General features: G+C 38.6%; 1 protein-coding gene across 4 annotated transcripts in view; it reads left to right on the top strand.

Annotated features, from left to right (window-relative positions):
• The window catches only part of relch (RAB11 binding and LisH domain, coiled-coil and HEAT repeat containing), a 71,051-nt gene extending 64,823 nt beyond the window's left edge, over positions 1-6,228 (top strand). For all 4 annotated transcript variants that reach the window (XM_037533972.1, XM_037533971.1, XM_037533970.1 and 1 more), the window contains 3 exons: positions 45-133; positions 1,328-1,398; positions 5,609-6,228. In XM_037533972.1, the coding sequence (XP_037389869.1) occupies positions 45-133; positions 1,328-1,398; positions 5,609-5,729 (281 nt within the window). In that variant the 3' untranslated portion in view covers positions 5,730-6,228. The remainder of the gene's footprint in view (positions 1-44; positions 134-1,327; positions 1,399-5,608) is intronic.
• The last annotated feature ends 14,458 nt before the right edge of the window (positions 6,229-20,686 follow it).

Here is a 20,686-nt window from a genome sequence, read left to right as displayed (position 1 = left end):
AACACAATCTTGTCCAGTTGGTGTCCTTAACTCTAATGCCTCAGTTATTTCTGAAGAAATTATGTTAAATCATTTTCTTCCTGGTCTGAGGTGCCTGCGAACAGACATGGAGCATCTTTCTCCAGAACATGAGGTAGGAACTGGATGGACCAAACTACTGCATTCACTGGAGGCAGTCAATGTCTGTTGCCACTACTTTGAATATTGCATGATACTTAAATTAATAACTTGGTCTTATAATTTCTGTGTGATATAAAATTACCTTAGAAACAAATGTGTTTATTTTATCAATCAGGCATATACATTTTTTTAATGAACAAATATCACCTACAAAACAGACTAAATGGTCAGTGGATGCAGTGATAGATGCTGAGGATTTGTCATCTTTTAGCAAGTCAACAGCGAAATTGACAAAACTTAACTGACCTTTGCATTGTTTTGAAGTTTATTTATGTTCAGACTTAGTTAAATAGAGTTTAGCAAATACAGTAACTTTAATAGTTTAGCTTTCTTCAGAGCTGTGTTTTAATAGTTTTGCCATTGAGCTGTGGGCTTCCACTTTTTAAAATTCAGTTTAAATCCAAAACTGTTTCATCTTCAGGAAAGACTCTTTAGGCTAATAATTATGAATCATTTTCTAGTTTTTCATTCACTTATTGGCAGAAGTAAGTCAGTCATTATTTTGTAAACATTCAATTATGGTCCACAGGATGAACTTGGATTTTAAATTTATCCAGCAGGGCAGATAAAAGACCAGTTCTTGCCCGTGGGCCATATGCTTGATATGCATTTTAAACATTTAAACTCTAGGTGTGCTATTCAGTTACTAAGCTAAAGGATTGTTGTTCAGTAACTGTTATAAATTATTATAAATGACTAACTCCCTGACTAAAAACCTAACGAGCAGGTTCTTTAGTTATGAGAGTGAGGAATTGAACTGTGGGCCACATATGGATTCTTTTAAGGCCATTTTAGAGGTTTATTTATTCAACTGTATAGAGTTTCATGTGTGTTTGACATTAGTACAAATATGGTAGCTAAAAATTCTTTAACAGGAGCCTTTTTTAAAACCACATACTTTATTTCTTGAAATGAATCTGTTCATGTGACCTCAATCACATTTCTTATGATCCTAAAATATTGTCTTCCTGTCTTCGCTGCCAGCGTTTTGCAACATGCTGCCTGGTTTCTATTTTTTTTTTTTTTTTTTTTTTTTTTTTTTCACTTTTGTCCACTAATGCCCAGCTGATGTCCGGAGCACATGGTGTCAGAGTTCCCAGCAGTGCTCTAATTTTATTCTCCTGCTCTGATCTTGTCTCCCTGGCAGGTTATTCTCAGCTCCATGATTAAGGAGTGTGAGCTGAAGGTGGAAAACCGGGGCATTGGAGAGGCACAAGGGTGAGAGATCACTGTGAAGTGTGAATGTGTGCTTACTAGGGCCCATCTGATATGAAAATTAAAATCAACACTGATTTCAAGGGACTGTAAAATTCAGATAACTGGTATCAGCAGCTATAAACTTCGATTTAGATTTTATATTTAAATTTTATGTTCGGATCATTTTAGTCAAATAGTGCTTTGCCGACTGATGTGACCGCCTGCTCTCAATTGACAGACTTCCTTACCTCAAATAAAGAGCAGAACCTATAGCTGTTTGTGTGGTTTTAGATTTTTTTCATTTTTTTGTATTTTTCATCAGTTCACAAGTTAGTTTGTGTTGTAACGTGTTACTACATGCTAACATGAAATGTTAAGGATTAACCACTTAACCATTAACTGGCAAATACATAAATGTGCTTCCAATACTTCCGGGTAGAATTTGATTAATATCCGATAAACAGTTGATATCTAAATTGTTGAGTAGGCAGTTTTAACTCATCTCATCAGTATTCATTATTTAAATAAGACGTGCTTAGCTTGAAATAAAAGTTAAACAAATGGTGTGCTGTCTTGCAAATCAAATACTGCTTGTGGAAGAATGCAGGTGATCATATAGAAAAAGTGGTTAAGATTCCCTTTGTTATGACAAACCTGTGGCCTGTTCAGTGCACTGTCATGTACTGTGAGAGGTCATGGCTGCTAATAAAAGTGTTGTTCCATCTATAATTCCCTGATTATCCTGTGGCTGATCACACAAGAAGCACAGATCCACAACAGTGGTCTGTATGTTATTATTTCTGGGAGGTTTCAGAGGAAAAACAGTACCGCAGGTTTAATATCAGCCAAAATTGCGCTGTTTTCATTGTTTTCCGTAAAACTATTCAAGTATGTTTGAGTCAGTTGCTCCGGTTGCTGAGGTTTCCAATCAGCCGTACTGGCCGCTGGCATAGCTTCTTATGAGTGTGGCAAACCAGCTCGGCCCATATGCTGGCTGATAGACGCAGACAGGATAGCTTCAGGTTACACTTTTAACAAACAGCCTTGTGGCTGTATGTCTGATTTTATGTATGCTTATCTATTAATGGATTAACTGTGACTAAAGCAGCTAAAGCACAGTGGTGCTCAGTTCTAGGCGGATGAGGTGGGTATTTATTCACTGGATTGTGAAATTCAGCCTGTGTGAATGTAATTATGTCGGCTGAATAGTCTCCATAATGTTGCTTAATGACTCAGACTGAAAGCTAATGAGAGTTAATGTTCTAGTAGAAGTGGATTGAAATGAACAAATGAACTTGAATGCTTTAACGTGTTTTTACATTGATGATGGTTATATAGATGAATATGATATCCCTTTAAGTCATTACGGCCTCAAATCCTTTTCACTTATGACATTCTTTGTGTATTAGTTTGCTCTTCATCCCTTATAATCAAATAAGCTGCGTTTGTGAATGATGTATGTACGTAAAGGTACTCAGTTCTGACTGGCTATAAAGGCAGGCTAGTCCTCTGAAGCAGTCTTGGCTGAAACACTTCTTATAACATTGTGAATGGGTGGGGCTAAACCACTGTAGGCTGAATAGATGGATACATGTAAATGTATTGGCTGTATATGGTATGCTTTGAAACTTAAGCGAGCTATTAAGTTTATATGCCACATATGCCACTACTTTCTAAAACCATGAGGAAAATTCAGTTTCTCACAATGTAGGCCCTTTAAAGTGTTTTCCACATCTAAACTTGTAGCAATAACAACGTGAAGGTCTGCACAGTTTGATTATAAAAGCTTAAAGGGTCCATATACGGTTTTCTCGTATTTTATATGCACTTATTTTCCCCGAGACCCACTTATGACATTTTTCTTATGTCTTATTAACCAAAAACGATCATAATTCATTTTTATATTAATCACTTTCCAACCATTCTGTTGTTATTGTGCCTTTAAAAATGATATATGCAAATGACATCTTTTTTGATTGGCTGTGCTGTATGGTAATTCATTTTGAATTACAATACATGACAGTACTGGGCACTCATTATACACTCACTATAACTTGAGTAGGCAAAGCTGAACTACTGCAGACTGAACGGGTGGAAAGTCGTGAAAAAATTTGGCTGCCCTTGTCAAATAGCATGTTTTGTTGATTTTAGAAAAACCTCCCCTACAGAGAGTGCACTTTTATTCATACATATTGGTAAAAAATAAAGTATGCTTAAGTTATATACTCAATATTTATGTTTATCTGTAAATAAAAATGAACAAAACGTGTCATTAGACCTTGGTGTGTTGGCTTTTATGACATCACAAAACAATAAATTCAGAAATTCAGCTTAGTTTATGTTCAGACTGGTGCATTTTAAAGTCTAAACAGCGTTTACGTATTATATATTAAACTCTTTTATGTAAACTATATGAGGAAAAAACATTTCTTATGTGATATCTGTCCTTTAATAACCCAGTAAGTCACTGCCAGTATTCAGCAATGAGGTTTGGCCATGCTTCTGTACATTGTTGAATATTTTGGTTTGAACGTTGTAATTTCTGTCAAGACCAAATAGTCATTTTTATTTCCATTTCTTTCCCTTTGAAATCTTTGTTTATGTGTATTTTTCTCACTTGGTCCATTAAGCCTTGTGCTTTTGTGACCTCAAGACCTCAAACACAGTAAAGGGTTAGGTTTTCTGTTTTCACATCACTGCAAATCCAGCACAGAGACAATTACTGCAGGATTCATGTGGCCAACAAAGAGCTAAATTAGGCTATGTGTCAGCAATTTTAAATTTATTTACTTGATTCTTAAACTTTTCTGCTCTGCTTAAAGCATCTGAATATCTGGACCTTCAAGTTTCAAGTGCATTACAACAGTGTCTTTATACTGAGACAGAAGTGCATAAAATAAGATGTGTTGTACGTCCTGGAGGAGCACATAGTGAAGTCTAATAAAGATAAATACACATCAGTGTCACATAACACCATTCAAACTAGAACAGAGTGAAAGTTGGCTTGACAAAGCCGTTGCTATGAGATCTCAGGTGATTATTGTGGTGTTGCTGTGTTATCCCAGGTGGTTGCTAAGACGTTGCCAGGTTTCAAACCCACGCTTGGCATTGGACATAATGAGCTCATGTCCTTGGGCTCATGTGCGGCTGTTCTAGAGCGTCTTGTTCGACTGGCAGGTGCCTTTCTATGAAGATTATACAAGTCAAGCGTGCATAGTTGAACGTCTTTATCTAGTATGTAAAGACTTGAGCTTTTACGAGACCACTGTCCTCCTACTCAGGCTTACAGCAGTTTAGCCCTGTCCACTCAGGCTGAAGTGTTTCAGCCCGGACATTTCAAATGAGACACAAAACGAGGCAATCACAGCAGAGGTCATTTACAAATTTAAAGTGACAGTAACAATCACAGTAATACTACAGTGATAGTAACTGTTTCATAATAAGGCTTAAAGAGAACTTAGAAAATGGGGTAACACTTTCTCTGAATGTCAGGTTTGTAAGCATCTACAAACACATAACATGTTATACTGTCAAAGAATAATGTGCCAAAGAAGTCAGCCCAGAGAGGCGAGGCGAGGCAAGATAGTAGAGTGCTGTCATTGTAATTTGTTCCCTCGCTGGTTCTAACGTCAAGCACCTAGAAACCTTCGCTCTGTAACATCACTACACTAGCTAATTCCCACATTGGGTAAACCACTGATGTCAGCGCTAGTTTAAAATTTGACATCTGAAGCCTGTAATGTGCTTTATTGTGTATGTTTTAGTGTTTCAGTAAATTCTTCAATAAGTACTTTAACACGAAGCCTCACTCTTAACACTGGAGGCGGTTTTAGGTCCGTACGCTTCACTTAGAGTGGACAAATACAACTTATGAGCTCTTAGAATTTGTTATGAACGATTCATAAGCCTCATATAACATGTAATGCATTTTCATAAATATTTATGGCCATGTTTATAATGCCTTATGAATGCATTATAACATGTTATGATTGTGTTTACAGATGCTTACAAAGGTGACATTCATAGAAAGTGTTACCAAAAAGGCTACTCTAAAAATGTATTATGACTGTTTTTGACAGGTAAAAGGAGTGTAAAGTTGGACCATGGGTGAAATAAACAAACAACTTTTGTATACTTTTGTACTTTTAATGCATGTGTTGGTGATGGGGGGAAGAAAAATGTCTTTAGTAGTCTCGCAAGTGATTTTAAATACATGCCTGCTTTCTTTCAGGTCCATGTCCATTGCGGCGAGTTTAGTGGGCGAAGACGCAAAGACCAAGTTTCTGAGTAAGATGGGTCAGCTGACCACCTCAGGTGCCATGCTGGCCAACGTTTTCCAGAGAAAGAAGTGAATGAGTGCTGCTGGGGAAGTTTCCCATGACCCTCTGCTGTCTGGGGCCTCCTACTTGAAGTCAATCGTCTGCCTTTATTTTGTTTATTTCATTCGTCTTTACTTTTTTGATAGGCTCTGTTTTATATCTTATTTATGTCTTAAATGTTTATTCTGACTTCCAAAGAAAATGCACTTTTTTGTTGTTTTATTTCAGAGTCTTATTTACATCACTACAAATCATTTGCTTTGTTTTCTTTTGGAAATGTGAAATTTATGAGGAAACAAAAAATTAACTTTAAGGATTCCCTTCCTTGTCTTGCCCTCTTCATGTGTTGCAGTGTCTCTGGAAGCTGTTTTCTATAATTGTGTGTAATTTACTCTGGATATTTTTTTCTTTTTGGATATGCTGACACAGTAAATAACTGTACAATACACTGAGATAGAACCTACCTGTATCATGTATATTGGAAATTGGTGTCATAATAAAAAAAGGTGAAGAACAGGTGTTCTTATAAATATGCGCTTTGTTTTGTCTCCTCCATGTGGCTCTTATCATTGTCTCCTGAATAAAGTCTTCAGTGGCAGATTGGAGTGGTTGTTAAAATACTTAAGAGCAACATATTGATGCGTACGCTGGTTCCAGGTATAATATCAGCAGACAGGTGTTACAGCAATAAAGGTTTGTTTTGGCAGATGAACAGTAAAGCCTGCAGTTAGCTTGAACTTCAGAGAACCTTGTTTTTCTGCGGCAAGATAAAGTGTTCAGAGGAGCTGATCAGTGAACTCTTGCTCTGTCTGCCAAGTGAAGACTTTCCAACCCTTTGTGTCTCGGTCAATAATTGACTTGTAAAACGTAGCTCCAGGAGAACAAAATTTGCATGTTGTGTTTAATAGTTAACATTCACGGCTGATTAGCCACCTCTTGTAAATATCATTTCATTCTTTCACCCAGTACAGGGTAATCTTGTGATATGAAAATTTGCATAAAATAGTGTTCTTTCGCAGAAATGGGTGCAGTCAGACTTGTTAAAGCTTACTAGAATGTAAGCCTAATATAGTGATGTGCAATATATATATATATATACACACACACACTGCTCAAAAGCATAAAGGGAACACTTAAACAACACAATATAACTCCAAGTAAATGAAACTTCTGTGAAATCAAACTGTCCACTTAGGAAGCAACACTGACTGACAATCAATTTCACAGCTGTTGTGCAAATGGAACAGACAACAGGTGGAAATTATTGGCAATTAGCAAGACACACTCAATAAAGGAGTGGTTCTGCAGGTGGGGACCACAGACCACTTCTCAGTACCTTTCTGCTTTCTGGCTGATGTTTTGGTCACTTTTGAATGTTGGTGGTGCTTTCACACTCGTGGTAGCATGAGACGGACTCTGCAACCCACACAGGAGTTGGCGGATGCTTTAGTCCAGGTCTGGGAGGAGATCCCTCAGGAGACCATCCGCCACCTCATCAGGAGCATGCCAAGGCATTGTAGGGAGGTCATACAGGCACGTGGAGGCCACACACAATACTGAGCCTCATTTTGACTTGTTTTAAGGACATTACATCAAGGTTGGATCAGCCTGCCGTGTGTTTTTCCACTTTAATTTTGTGTGTGACCCCAAATCCAGGCCTCCATTGGTTGATAAATTTGATTTCCATTGATGATTTTTGTGTGATTTTGTTGTCAGCACATTCAACTTCGTACAGAACAAAGTATTCAATGAGAATATTTCATTCATTCAGATCTAGGATGTGTTATTTGTTATTTATGTGTTCCCTTTATTTTTTTGAGCAGTGTGTGTGTGTATGTATGTATGTATATATATACATATATAGACTTAAACTGCATAGAAACCTCAGTAGATAAATCTAATATTTTTAATTATTGTGTCCACTCTTTATTATAGCTTCTTTATTTTTCAGAAGATTTATTTATTTATTTTTATTTAGAAATCTGCAAAGTTCAGTCTTAAAAGTTGGTTTTGCATGCTCTGCTTCTCATAATTCAAGTAATCTCAAACACATTCTGAGGTCTGCAGTCCATCATTCTGAGAACACCAGCAGCTTCTTTGTTTGCTAAATACATAGCAATCTTCTCAGCCATGTGCTTAAGGTCGTTATCTTACTGCTAAATGAATTTCTTACAAAATTTCCAGAGGATATTGGACAATGTCCTAAAATTTGTTCACACATTCATGATGCATTCAAACAAAAGCAAATCACCAATGCCACGTTATACCCATCTTGCTGGTCCTCTGCCATGTTTAACTGATGGTTTTGAATATGGTTTGTAGAACCTTTCACTGCTTCTGTGGTGAATTACTGCCTTCTGCTGCTCTCAAAGATCTCAAATTTAGACTCACCAGTCCATAAAACCTTCCTCCAACTTAAGTGGTACAAAATAGTTCTTTTTTGTCTATTTGTTTTTCTCAGTAATGGCTTCTTGACAGCTTCACACCCTTTCATCCTTCTCATAGTGTTGTCTTCTCACAGTGGAAGGATGGCCATACATTGTCAGATCAGAAACAAGAAGAGCTTGATTTTCTCCCCTCTTAAAGAAGAAAGTGCTATGTATCTGATGGGGACAGTTTTGTTGTCTACCAGGTCTTGCATGGTTGTCACGAGTCCCATTTTCTCTGTAGCTTTTTAAAAAATTTTTTCACTTATTGCCCTTTGACTTTCTCCTTCCTTATGGATATGTGTTGCCATATCTAACCTCCTTGGAAATATTTCCATAAAAAAATTCATATTTTAGACTGACTGGCCATTTAGCTGATTATGAAATACAACCCCAATTCCAGTGAAGTTGGGATGTTGTGTAAAACATGAATAAAAACAGAATACGATGATTTGCAAATCCTTTTCAACCTATATTCAACTGAATACACTACAAAGACAAGATATTTAATGTTCAAACGGATAAACTTTATTGTTTTTTGCAAATATTCACTCATTTTCAATTTGATGCCTGCAACACGTTCCAAAGAAGTTGGTACAGGGGCATGTTTACCACTGTGTTACATCACTTTTCCTTTTATCAACACTCAATAAGCGTTTGGGAACTGAGGACACTAATTGTTGAAGCTTTGTAGGTGGAATTCTTTCCCATTCTTGTTTTATGTAGAACTTCAGTTGTTCAACAGTCCGGGGTCTCCATTGTCGTATTTTGTGCTTCATAATGCGCCACACATTTTCAATGGGAGACAGGTCTGGACTGCAGGCAGGCCAGTCTAGTACCTGCACTCTTTTACTACGAAGCCACGCTGTTGTAACACATGCAGAATGTGGCTTGGGATTGTCTTGCTGAAATAAGCAGGACGTCCCTGAAAAAGACGTTGCTTGGATGGCAGCATATGTTGCTCCAAAACCTGTATGTACCTTTCAGCATTAATGGTGCCTTCACAGATGTGCAAGTTACCCATGTCATGGCCACTAACACACCCCCACACCATCAGAGACGCTGGCTTTTGAACTTTGCGCTGATAACAATCCGGACAGTCCGTTTCCTCTTTGGCCCGGAGGACACAACGTCCATGATCTCCAAAAACAATTTGAAATGTGGACTCATCAGACCACAGGACACTTTTCCAGTTTGCATCAGTCCATCTCAGATGAGCTCGGGCCCAGAGAAGCTGGCAGTGTTTCTGGGTGTTGTTGATATATGGCTTTCGCTTTGCATGGCAGAGTTTTAACTTGCACTTGTAGATGGAGCGATGAACTGTGTTCACTGACAGTGGTTTTCTGAAGTGTTCCTGAGCCCATGTGGGAATATCCATTACAGAATGATGTCGGTTTTTAATGCAGTGCCGCCTGAGGAATTGAAGGTCACAGGAATTGGTTTTACAATGTTGGTTTTCTGCCTTGCCGCTTACTTGCAGAGATTTCTGCAGATTCTCTGAATCTTTTGATGATATTATGGACTGTAGATGATAAAATCCCTAAATTCCTTGCAAATGCACATTGAAAAATGTTGTTCTTAAACTGTTGGACTATTTGCTCATGCAGGTGTTCACAAAGTGGTGAACCTCACCCCATCCTCGCTTGTGAATGACTGAGCCTTTCAGGGATGCTCCCTTTATACCCAATCATGACACTCACCTGTTTCCAATTAACCTGTTCACCTGTGGAATGTTCCAAACAGGTGTTTTTTGACCATTCCTCTTTCAACTTTCCCAGTCTTTTGTTGCCCCTGTCCCAACTTCTTTGGAACGTGTTGCAGGCATCAAATTCAAAATGAGTGAATATTTGCAAAAAATAACAATAAAAGATAAACAAAGATAAAAGATAAACAATAAAGTTTATCTGTTTGAACATTAAATATCTTGTCTTTGTAGTGTATTCAGTTGAATATAGGTTGAAAAGGATTTGCAAATCATTGTATTCTGTTTTTATTTATGTTTTACACAACATCCCAACTTCATTGGAATTGGGGTTGTCAGTGAATGGTGGTCTCTGACTTTTGCACAGTACTCTACATTTAATATAATTATTTAGACCTTTCTAAAACACTGTGTTCACCCACAGTGATGGGTGTGGCTAGACTCAAAGCTTACCAGTAAACCACAGATATAGGGAGGTTCTTTCTATATGCAGTTGTAAAGTGTGTGCGGAGGTGTAGTAAGTAGGGATGTCTTAGTCATGAGCAAGAATCGGAAGAGGACAGTGAGTCAGAAGTCAGGAGCATTTCCAAAGCAAGCAGGCGAGAGAGAAAAAGAGTGCATGTGCCCAAACCTCGGGAACATTAAGCCTCTCCATGTTTTCATTTCTTTTTCCTTGTTTACTAGGTCTATATTAAGGCTGCAAACAGGAGAAGCTTTGTGTTCTGGCCAATGAATGTTCACTTTTCTAGCAAATCGTGTCAATTTACCTTCGAGACCTGGACTGTACCTGGTTTTTTTTTGTTTTTGTTTTTTTGCATGCTTCACTGCCTCACTTATTTACATGACAGCAAATTGAAAAACAGGCACTAGAAGTGGGTGTAACCAATGTCCCAGCATGACAAAGTTGTTCTTTTTTATGTCATGATGGTCTGAACTGGTTCCGGCAAAGCACGCTATGATTTCAAAACCAGCCTTCACATGAGATTCACTGGGCCAGAATTGAACTACACAATACACTGAGTGTGTATCACACAGTGCCATACATTAACTGTATAATACACTTATGTGTAATACACCCATTGCATTATACAGCCAATTTGTTCAATTGTGTGATGCAGTGTACAATACACATCCAAGTTTCCTGGACATGGTGCAACCTGCACCATTACTAAAGGTGAATTACCATTCAGTATTTTTCAGGTGGACTGCGATGGACTGGCGACCTGTCCAGGGTGTATCCTGCCTTCCGCCCGAAGACTGCTGGGATAGGCTCCAGCTCCCCCCCGCGACCCTGACGGAGAAGCGGCTTAGAAAATGGATGGATGGATGGATGGATGGATATTTTTCAGGTTAAATTTAAAGTTAAACTTGGCTTGCAACACTGGCCCATAATAAATGCGGTCAAGTTGAAAATATCCTGTCTACTACCTGGGTCTTCAGGTTTCTGAATGGCTGGTTGATGATTCCTCTGATGGTACACATTCATTTTGTAGCTGGTCATCTTCTTCTGCTTTTTCCTTCAACTCTTCCAAGCACAAAGTTCTTTTCTAGTGAATTGGTTCCTCTCAAAGTATGTCCAAAATAAGCCTCAGTTTGGTTATCTGGGCTTCGAGTTAGAGGTGAGGCTTGATTTGGTTGCGGATCCATTTGTTTTCTTTGCCATACAAGGTACTCTCAAAAGTCTTTGCCAACAGCCAAGTTCAAAGGCATCAGCATTTTTCCGGACTCACTTGTTTATCGTCCAGCTTTCACAACCATAAAGAACTGCAGAAAAGTCTGATCTTTGTTTGTAGCTTATTACATTTAAAGATCTTTTCAAGCTCATTTATCCATGTTTTGCCAACCCGAGTCATATTTCTTGAGTGCTGGACCCTCTGTCGAGAATAACTGATCCAGCTAGGCAAAAGCTGTCCACCATTTCCACATCATCTTTATCAGTGGTAAAGTTAGCAGTCTTTCCAGCGGTCATAACCTTAGTCTTCTTCAAATTGAGCCGAAGTCCCATCTTTTCCTTTTCTTTAACATTCCTTTTAAGGGCTTTCAGGCCTTCCAGATTTTCCCTTATGAGTGTTGTGCCGTCCGCATATACACTGAACAAAAATATAAACACAGGTGTCGACATACAACACCTGGGCAATAATCATGCTGTCTCAGCATCTTGATATGCCACACCTGTGAGGTGGATGGATTATCTCGGCAAAGGAGAAGTGCTCACTAACACAGATTTAGACACATTCGTGAACAATATTTGAGAGAAAAAAGGCCTTTTGTGTACATAGAAAAAGTTAGATCTTTGAGCTCAGCTCATGAAAAAAGGGAGCAAAAACAAAAATGTTGTGTTTATATTTTTAATCAGTGTAGAAGGTGGTTAATGTTTCTTCCACCAATCCTGAATCTTCAGGCATCTTCCTCCAGTTCTGCCTCTCTCGTTATATGTTCTGCATATACACTCACCAAGCACTTTACTAGGAGCACCTGTACACTTACTCATTCACGCAATTATCTAATCAGCCAATCATGTGGCAACAGTGCAGTGCATAAAATCATGCAGCTTGAATCCATCAACCAATCCATTAAGTACGCCTCTTCGTATCTACACCCATTGTCCATTTTATCAGCTCAACTTACTATATACGTAGGTGCACTTTGTAGTTCTAGAATTACAGACTGTAGTCCATCTGTTTCTCTGCATACTTTGTTAGCCCCCTTTTACCCTGTTTTTCAGCGGTCAGGCCCCCCACAGGACCCCCACAGAGCAGGTACTATTTGGGTGGTGAATCATTCTCAGCATTGCAGTGACACTGACGTGGTGGTGGCGTGTTGTGTGTTGTGCTGGTTTAAGTAGATCATAGTTTTTAGCCACTGTGTCCACTTACTGTCCACTCTGTTAGACACACCTACTTTGTTGTCCCTTGTAGATGTAAAGTCAGAAACAGTAGCTCATCTGTTGCTGCACAGTTTGTAGTAGTCATCCTCTATTCCTTCATCAGTGGTTACAGGACGCTGCTGGCTAGATATTTTTGGGTGGTGGACTTTTCTCAGTGATCCACTCAGACCAGCAACACACACTAACCCACCACTACTACTTCAGTGTCACTGCAGTGCTGAGAATGATCCAAAACCCAAATAATATCTGCTCTGTGGTGGTCCTGTAGGGGTCCTGTTGAAGAACAGGGTAAAAGGGGGCTAACAAAGTATACAGAGAAACAGATGGACTACAGTCTTTAGTTGTAGAACTACAAAGCACTTCTATATGATAAGTGGAGATGTTAAAATGAAGGTAGATACAAGGAGGTGTACTTAATGAAATGGCCAGCCATAAATTAATATTATACCGTAAATAAACTGTATTAATTAATGTATACATTAAGAAAGTACACAGTGTGTGCATCATGCTTATAGTGCCATAAATGACCTCACAAAACAATGAACTGCTGTCAGTCACATAAAATTGCTCCACACTGTTTAATCATTTTGTACTATAGGCAACATTCTTTTGAATATTCTCATCGTGGAAAAGTCAGAGAGACCTCTTGCATCTTTCCCCAGTGCATTGCAGCAGGCCTCTCGAATTTCGTCGGTAAATCACAGTTGACCCCAGTCGTAGCAGGAAGGTAGGCTGAGCATATTTAAAATCACCAGGGGCCACTTTTTCCAAATGTTATCCCATCTAGTTTTTGGACCACAGACTGGCTAAAATCCCTGAAATACCCAGACAGCATGATTCAGACCAAGTCAAGAGCTAAAATCAGACAGGATACAAAAAAAAAAAAAAAAAAGCGCCAGGGGCCTTTGTAGCACCTCCCCTTTAACATTTGCATGCAGGATTGTGCAATTCTTTCTCAGTAAGTGGACAGAAAGAGAAAGGCATGCAGTAGTGGTGGGAGGAGGGGGGTTGGAAGCCAAGTCAGCTTTTCAAGCCCCTCAAATGACGGTTATTCAAATCAGGCAATAACAGCTCTGCCAGAGGTGCAGTGAGCATGAAAGGGGGCAGCTTGGGGCATGAAGGACATGGGAGAGAAAGAAAAGAGAGAGTGAGAGAGAGAGAGAGAGAGAGAGGGAGGGAGGGAGAAGGAGGAGGAGGAAAGAGGGAAGGCGGAAGCAACTGGCTCAGATTCAAACCCTCTCCACCTGGGTGTCACCTCTGTCTACCCCACGCAGCCTGCCAGTGAACAAATGGTGTTACTTTAAAGCAACAGTTTGGCCTAAAAATCCATCCATCCATCCATCCATCCATCCATCCATCCATCCATTTTCTAAGCCACTTCTCCGTCAGGGTCGCAGGGGGGAGCTGGAGCCTATCCCAGCAGTCATTGAGCGGAAGGCAGGATACACCCTGGACAGGTCGCCAGTCAGATATACATAATATTTCCACTTTATTATAGTTGCGCATTGCTAAAGCAATATACTCTACTGTCATCCGATTTATATTATTATTATTATTATTTTTTTTTTTTTAATTCTTATGTTTCTGCCGTTTCTTTGCCACGTAACTAGTCCAGTTTTCGAGATATCGACGCTGTTCCAACTCCAGATTGTCCGGCCCGGTTGTGTGATGCGTGCTTGTATACAGCTTTTGATCGGATGCACGGATTCCGAACAGCGGCCCAAAATGTGGGAATTTTTGTCCCATTGAAAATGAATGGGGAGGCTGTTGGCAGACTGCCAGACATGATGTCACAATGGCCCCCTCTCTCACACAACACCTACAATCCATGCATGGAGCTCAATGTCTCACCAGCTCCCAGCCTGATTCTCAGCAGCTCTGTTAAGGGTTAACTGCTTTTAAGGTGGAATTGCACCAAGACAGCACAGAATTTTAAGGTGGAACCTCAATTTAAGGTGGAACGTCCATAACAATAAATTTAAAGTGAAACCTCAGTGAACATAGCAAAAAATTTAAGGTGGATCTCCTATTAACATAGCACTAAATATGGCACAGTATTTAAGGTGGAACCTTTTTAAGGAGGCACAGAACTTAAGGTGGAACTTATTTTAAGGTGGCATAGACTTTAAGGTGGAACTGCAATTAACCTAGCACTAAATTTAAGGTGGCACAGAATTTAGGATGGAACTCTCTTTAAGCTAGCACTAAATTTAAGGTGGAGCTTCAGTTCACACAGCACAAAATTAAAGGAGGCACAGAATTTAAGGTGGAACTGCTATTAACATAGCACTAAATATGGCACAGTATTTAAGGTGGTACCTTTTTAAGGAAGCACAGAACTGAAGGTGGAACTTTAGTTCACATAGCACAAAATTAAAGGTGGAACGTTAATTAACATCTCTCTTTAAGCTAGCACTAAATTTAAGGTGGAACCTCAGTTCACACATCACAAAATTAAAGGAGGCACAGAATTCAAGGTGGAACTTTAATTAACATAGCAATTGAATTAAGGTGGCACAGACCTTACGGTGGAACTTGAAATAACATAGTACTAAATTTAAGGTGGCAGTGTTTAAGGTGGAACCTTTTTAAGGAGGTTGCAGAACTTAAGGTGGAACTTCGGTTCACATAGCACAAAATTAAAGGAGGCACAGAATTAAAGGTGGAACTTTAATTAAAATTAAAATAATAGCAATAAAATTAAGGTGGCACAGATCTTACGGTGGAACTTCTTTTAAGGTGGCACAGATTTTAAGGTGGAACTGCAATTAACCTAGCACTAAATTTAAGGTGGCACAGAATTTAGGATGGAACTCTAGCACAAAATTTAAGGGGAAATTTCAATTAACATAGCACAAATCTAAAGGAGGCACAGAATTTAAGGTGGAACTTTTTGTGAGGTGGCAGAGAACTTAAGGTGGAACTTGAAATAGCATAGTGCTAAATTTAAGGTGGCGCAGTGTTTAAGGTGGAACCTTTTTAAGGTGGCACTGACCTTAAGGTCTAACTTTTTGTGAGATTCCACAGACCTTAAGGTGGAGCTTCAAATAACATAGCACTAGATTTAAGGTCGCACAGTGTTTAAGGTGGAACTTTAATTAGCATAGCAATAAAATTAAGGTGGAACCTTTTTAAGTTGGCACTAAATTTAAGGTGGAACTTTTAACTGGAACAGTTAACATAGCACAAAATTAGAGGAGGCAGAACAATGTACATGTGTTTATTCAGCGCAGGTCCACAAGATCAAATCCACTGTGTTACTGACCCGCACTCTTCCAAATGTAGTTTTTTTTCATCCCTCTTTCCTTGTATCGACTTCCATAGTATCCGCTGCGCAACTATCTTGCGTTTCCTTCAGGAAAGGCACATTTCTAGTTTTAAATATACTTCTTGCCAAGACTTGTCTGAATATAGTGGTTGTAAGAAAACACTAGTTGCAGCATTCTTGAAGCCTGAATTTTGTATATTTTCATACTTTATTTTTTTGTACATAGAGTAGATGTATCTACTAGTAAAACCCCAGTGAAATGACATTACATTGATTGAAAATAAGGTGACAAATTGCATACAGACATCTAAATATATAGATAATATATGACATTTAATTGGAAATTTTAGTGCACAATTTCTATTTTTTGAGTTTAACATAATGGCAGGGGACAATAAAATATGCTATAACTTTTGCACAGGTCACATTTTATGTTTTTTTCAACGTGTCACACAGTGCCGGAAACCACATATGCACTCACTTAAAAAATGTTTGGTTCTTTAGTAAAGGTAATGGTTCTATTTAGTACCATGAGTTCTATGTAGAACCAATTCATGTTAATGTGGGTTTCTGCACGGTGATATGGTTGATGGTCTGTTGGAAATGAGTTGCCATATATAACCTTTCTGAAAACGGTTCTGTATAGCAACAAAAAGGGTTCTGCTACTGTTACGTCTATTAAGGATCACTCAACAACAAAGCTGAATGGTGATAACTGAGGCATGCAGATTGCACTGTGCTAACTTTTGTACATTATTTGGTAGCTACAGAACAATTCTTTGTAAAAATGTATGCATATACCTCTTATGTCCAGTGCAACTGGTATGCCGACATGTTTGATGTTCAAACCAGCTGGTCAAAAGGACACTGTGAAGCACAAAACAGCCATCTCAAAGAGTGAATTTCATAGATAACAGTGTGTCATACAATGTCAGAAACCACATACGCAAGTCTACTTGAGATTAATTAACACAGCGTGATCATTTAGACGTGCTGTTAGTGCAATGCTAATTTTGGGCATACTACTAGCTGCATTAGCCTCAGAGCCCCAGTGTAAAACTAAAGAATTCCATCCATCCATCCATCCATTTTCTAAGCCACTTCTCCGTCAGGGTCGCGGGGGGTGCTGGAGCCTATCCCAGCAGTCATTGGGCGGAAGGCAGGATACACCCTGGACAGGTCGCCAGTCCATCGCAGGGCACTAAAGAATTCATTCCAAATATTCAGTTTACTTTCTTCTTACCCCATATGTAGTCAGCCAGGTCTAGTCTGATGTCTAATGTTTGCCTAATTAACTTACAATGGAGCTGGGTTTTCTACCACTGTGCAGAGGCTTAGCCTTGGGTTGGCTAGCAGTGGTCAGAGCCACCCCTGAACGAAGCATGGCCACCCCAGTTATGGAGTTAAGTGAGACAGTCAGCCATCATTAATAAAGCATCAATAGTGTTTTGTGTCATTGGGAAGTTATCAGTCAGTTATACGAGCCTGATGACACCACATTTAATAATTAGCATGTTTTGCTGTGTTAGGCTAATTTATTTAACAGTCAGGCGAGTGGATGTGCACTGGGTCTGTTCAGTATTGCTGCTTTGTGAACTACTTTATGAAGCAGGCAATGTTACTAAGATGTGTTGACTATCAAAAATACAGTTTTGAATTGTTTAATTATTAACCTGTAGTGAGAGCTGCCAGCATTAATAACTTTTCTAGCCTGTCTGTATGAAATATTAACATTATACACTGTAAGAAGTGATTTCATTTCAGTTCCTCATGAATGACTAACTTCCATTATATCAGCACAGTTTTGTCTTTCAGTTTAAATTTGGCAATAATTGGATCATGTGCAAATGAAGGACAGATTTAGTTAGGTGCAGATGCTAATGCTTTTTTTTTCTTTGTAGTGTGCCCCCCAGTAAAATCTCTGGGTCTTACCTGGCCACCCCATTCTAAAGTTCTAGCTATGATCCTGCTGTTGTGGAGCGCAACGAGGAATGAGGAGGCGGACGCATATGCCGAGATAAGCAACGTTTATTATGGGCAAATCCAGACATTGATATCATTGTTTAAACGGTCCAGGGTCATGTAGCCAACACAGATTGATCGGGGGGCAGACATGAGAGACAAACCAGAATAACAACATAAACAGTACAAGCAGAACAATGTAAACACCAATACAAACAACAAAAACCAGCAAACACAAGGGCCAAAAACAGGGCTTAAATACACAGGGTAAACGAGAGACAGGCGGGAAACAGATGGAGACAATCAGGGGTGGAGTCATGAAACGAGGGGGCTGGACCAAAACAAACACACATGGGCTAAACCAAAACACGAACCCATGGACAGGACTGGGAGGGGCCAATTGTGACATGGAGGAAAAACAAGGTAATATTGAGCAGCGTCAGTACAGTCATAACACCACTGACTGTAACATTACTAACACAAAAACTAAAACCTGAACTTACAATGTAGGCCTTTTTAGATTGTCACACTGTATAGAAAATGATAAATATTTATCAGCAACGCTGACATTGACAGTCTGTCAGTATTTTAGCCAAATTGATCATAAATATAAAAATACATGTCAGTAGTCATGGACATCTCAGAGTTGTTTCTTTGAGATATTCATGCAAGTCGTAATTCAAAAAGACCTGCTTTCTCATTTTATATTTGTAAAACACTGCTGACATCAATAAAGTCACATGCTGTTTTTCATGCACAACCTGAATAAAACTCACTAAAATCAAAATTCAAAAACAGGGATTATTATAGTTTTTGTTTTTTAATATATGAATAGAACAGAGAATTCACAGATATCAGATTTCTTTGGTTCATTTTTGCTTTGTGTTCATTTTCATGGCTTCATATTTGTGGGACACCACAATGGCATTTACCACCGCAATGTTTTGAGGCTAATGTAGTCTAGTAATGGAAGCCATCCGTTAGCATGGCGCTAATCACATCCCTAAACCATCACACAATCTGTGAGGAGTTGTTAGGTACTCTCTAACAGATGTACATGTGGTATCTTCACTGACATGCTGCTATCTTTACCGAATTGACTATATCTGGAATAAGTAATTTTGGATTTTGGCTAAACTGTCCGTATATGAGAGGCCTGACAGTAAGCTCTTAAAGGGGAGCTCCCCTGACTTCTACATAATTGAATGAGATGTAAACAAAGTCACTCAGAGTGCTTTGAAACACTCCTTCCTAGAGAAACGTGCTGAGTCAGAATTGTTCACAGATTTAGTGATAGGAACCAGATGTCTGAAGAGTTTAATGCCTCCTTCACAGAAAGTAGGTTAGTATGTGTCAGACATCAGGCAGGTTAGATATACGCTGCCTGATGTCTGACACATTGTCTTATCATAGTTCTGTGATTACGTTTTGGCTTGGATTACGTGTAATTTAATCCATTTTTAATCCAATCATGGCAAGAGGTAGGTAAAGGGTGTTGTAAGGCAAAATATTCCCCAAATAACTTATTTTTTTCTCTAATTTTCTATTTTTACTACAATTTTACCATCATCATTACATACAAAAACTCAGGAGGCATTCATTGGTGGTTTTGGAAAGATGATAAAATTACTATATTTGTGTTGTAGTCATTGTGACCCCTGGTTCCTATCACCACCACTGTAATGAACCATTTCACATCAAACCACTCTAAATGACTTTGTTTGCATCTCAGGGACTGAATTATTCAGAAGTTTTTGAAATACGTGATGGAATTCCCCTTTAATGTCATAATGCTCTGTTGTGTCTCTGTCACTAATGCAATGTTATTAAGGCAGGTCCATGCTGCAGACTATTGAAGTCTTCCTCAGGGCTAAAATAAAGCCATGGGATGTTTCGACATGTAGGCCAAGGCCGCTTAAAGGAGCTTTTCTTAATTGTTTCTAATGTAAGTAAGACTGTAGTGTTCACTATGTAGAAGCAATGCATATTGTGAAAGTTTTAATGTTGCAAACTGCAAAGTGCAACAGATGACATTTTAAAAGAAAGTGAGAGAGTAAAATTTTCCAGTTTCTTTTTTATATAAATGTATTATATAAACGTTAAGGTTTCATTATTTGCACTTCTCTGCTCAGTCCATGTGGTCCACACTTGGAAACTTAATTGCAAAACCAGCCTCATTGTATTTGTGATGTCACAAACATATTTGCATAGATCTATGCCTATTCAGCAGTTTAACCCCGTCCATTCACACTGAAGTTATAGGGAGTGTGTCAGCCTCACTGCTTTTTGAAAGAGGTGCAATATAGGGCAGCCAATCATAACAGAGGTCATTTATATATATCACTCTTAAAGAAACAGTTACAACAAATAAAAAGAGGTGGGGGAAATAGCTGTGTAAAAATTATTATTAAGGCGGTTTTGGTACATAAAACCACACAGGTCTAATAAATACTTACTCATGGGAAAAATTAGAAATAAAATGTAGGAAATAGGCCTTTAATATTTCTTGTGAACTGTAAATATCTACTATAGAACTATATATATAATCTAGTACTAAATATGCTAATAATCAATGCCAAATATATAACTCATTTTGAATACATTTCTTTGTGTTTGGATTTACCTTTTGGCTCCAAAAATAGTTTGGGAAGGTGGGCTTAACCTGTAATGTGATTATTCATTTTTACACATATGCAATTATTGTTTACTGAATATAATTTTTATAATTATAATGAATTATAATAT

Source organism: Pygocentrus nattereri, chromosome 24 (genome assembly GCF_015220715.1).
Source record: "Pygocentrus nattereri isolate fPygNat1 chromosome 24, fPygNat1.pri, whole genome shotgun sequence".
Classification (NCBI taxonomy): domain Eukaryota; kingdom Metazoa; phylum Chordata; class Actinopteri; order Characiformes; family Serrasalmidae; genus Pygocentrus; species Pygocentrus nattereri.
The sequence above is the reverse complement of the archived record's forward strand: the minus strand, read 5'-3'. Positions and strand labels throughout refer to the sequence as shown.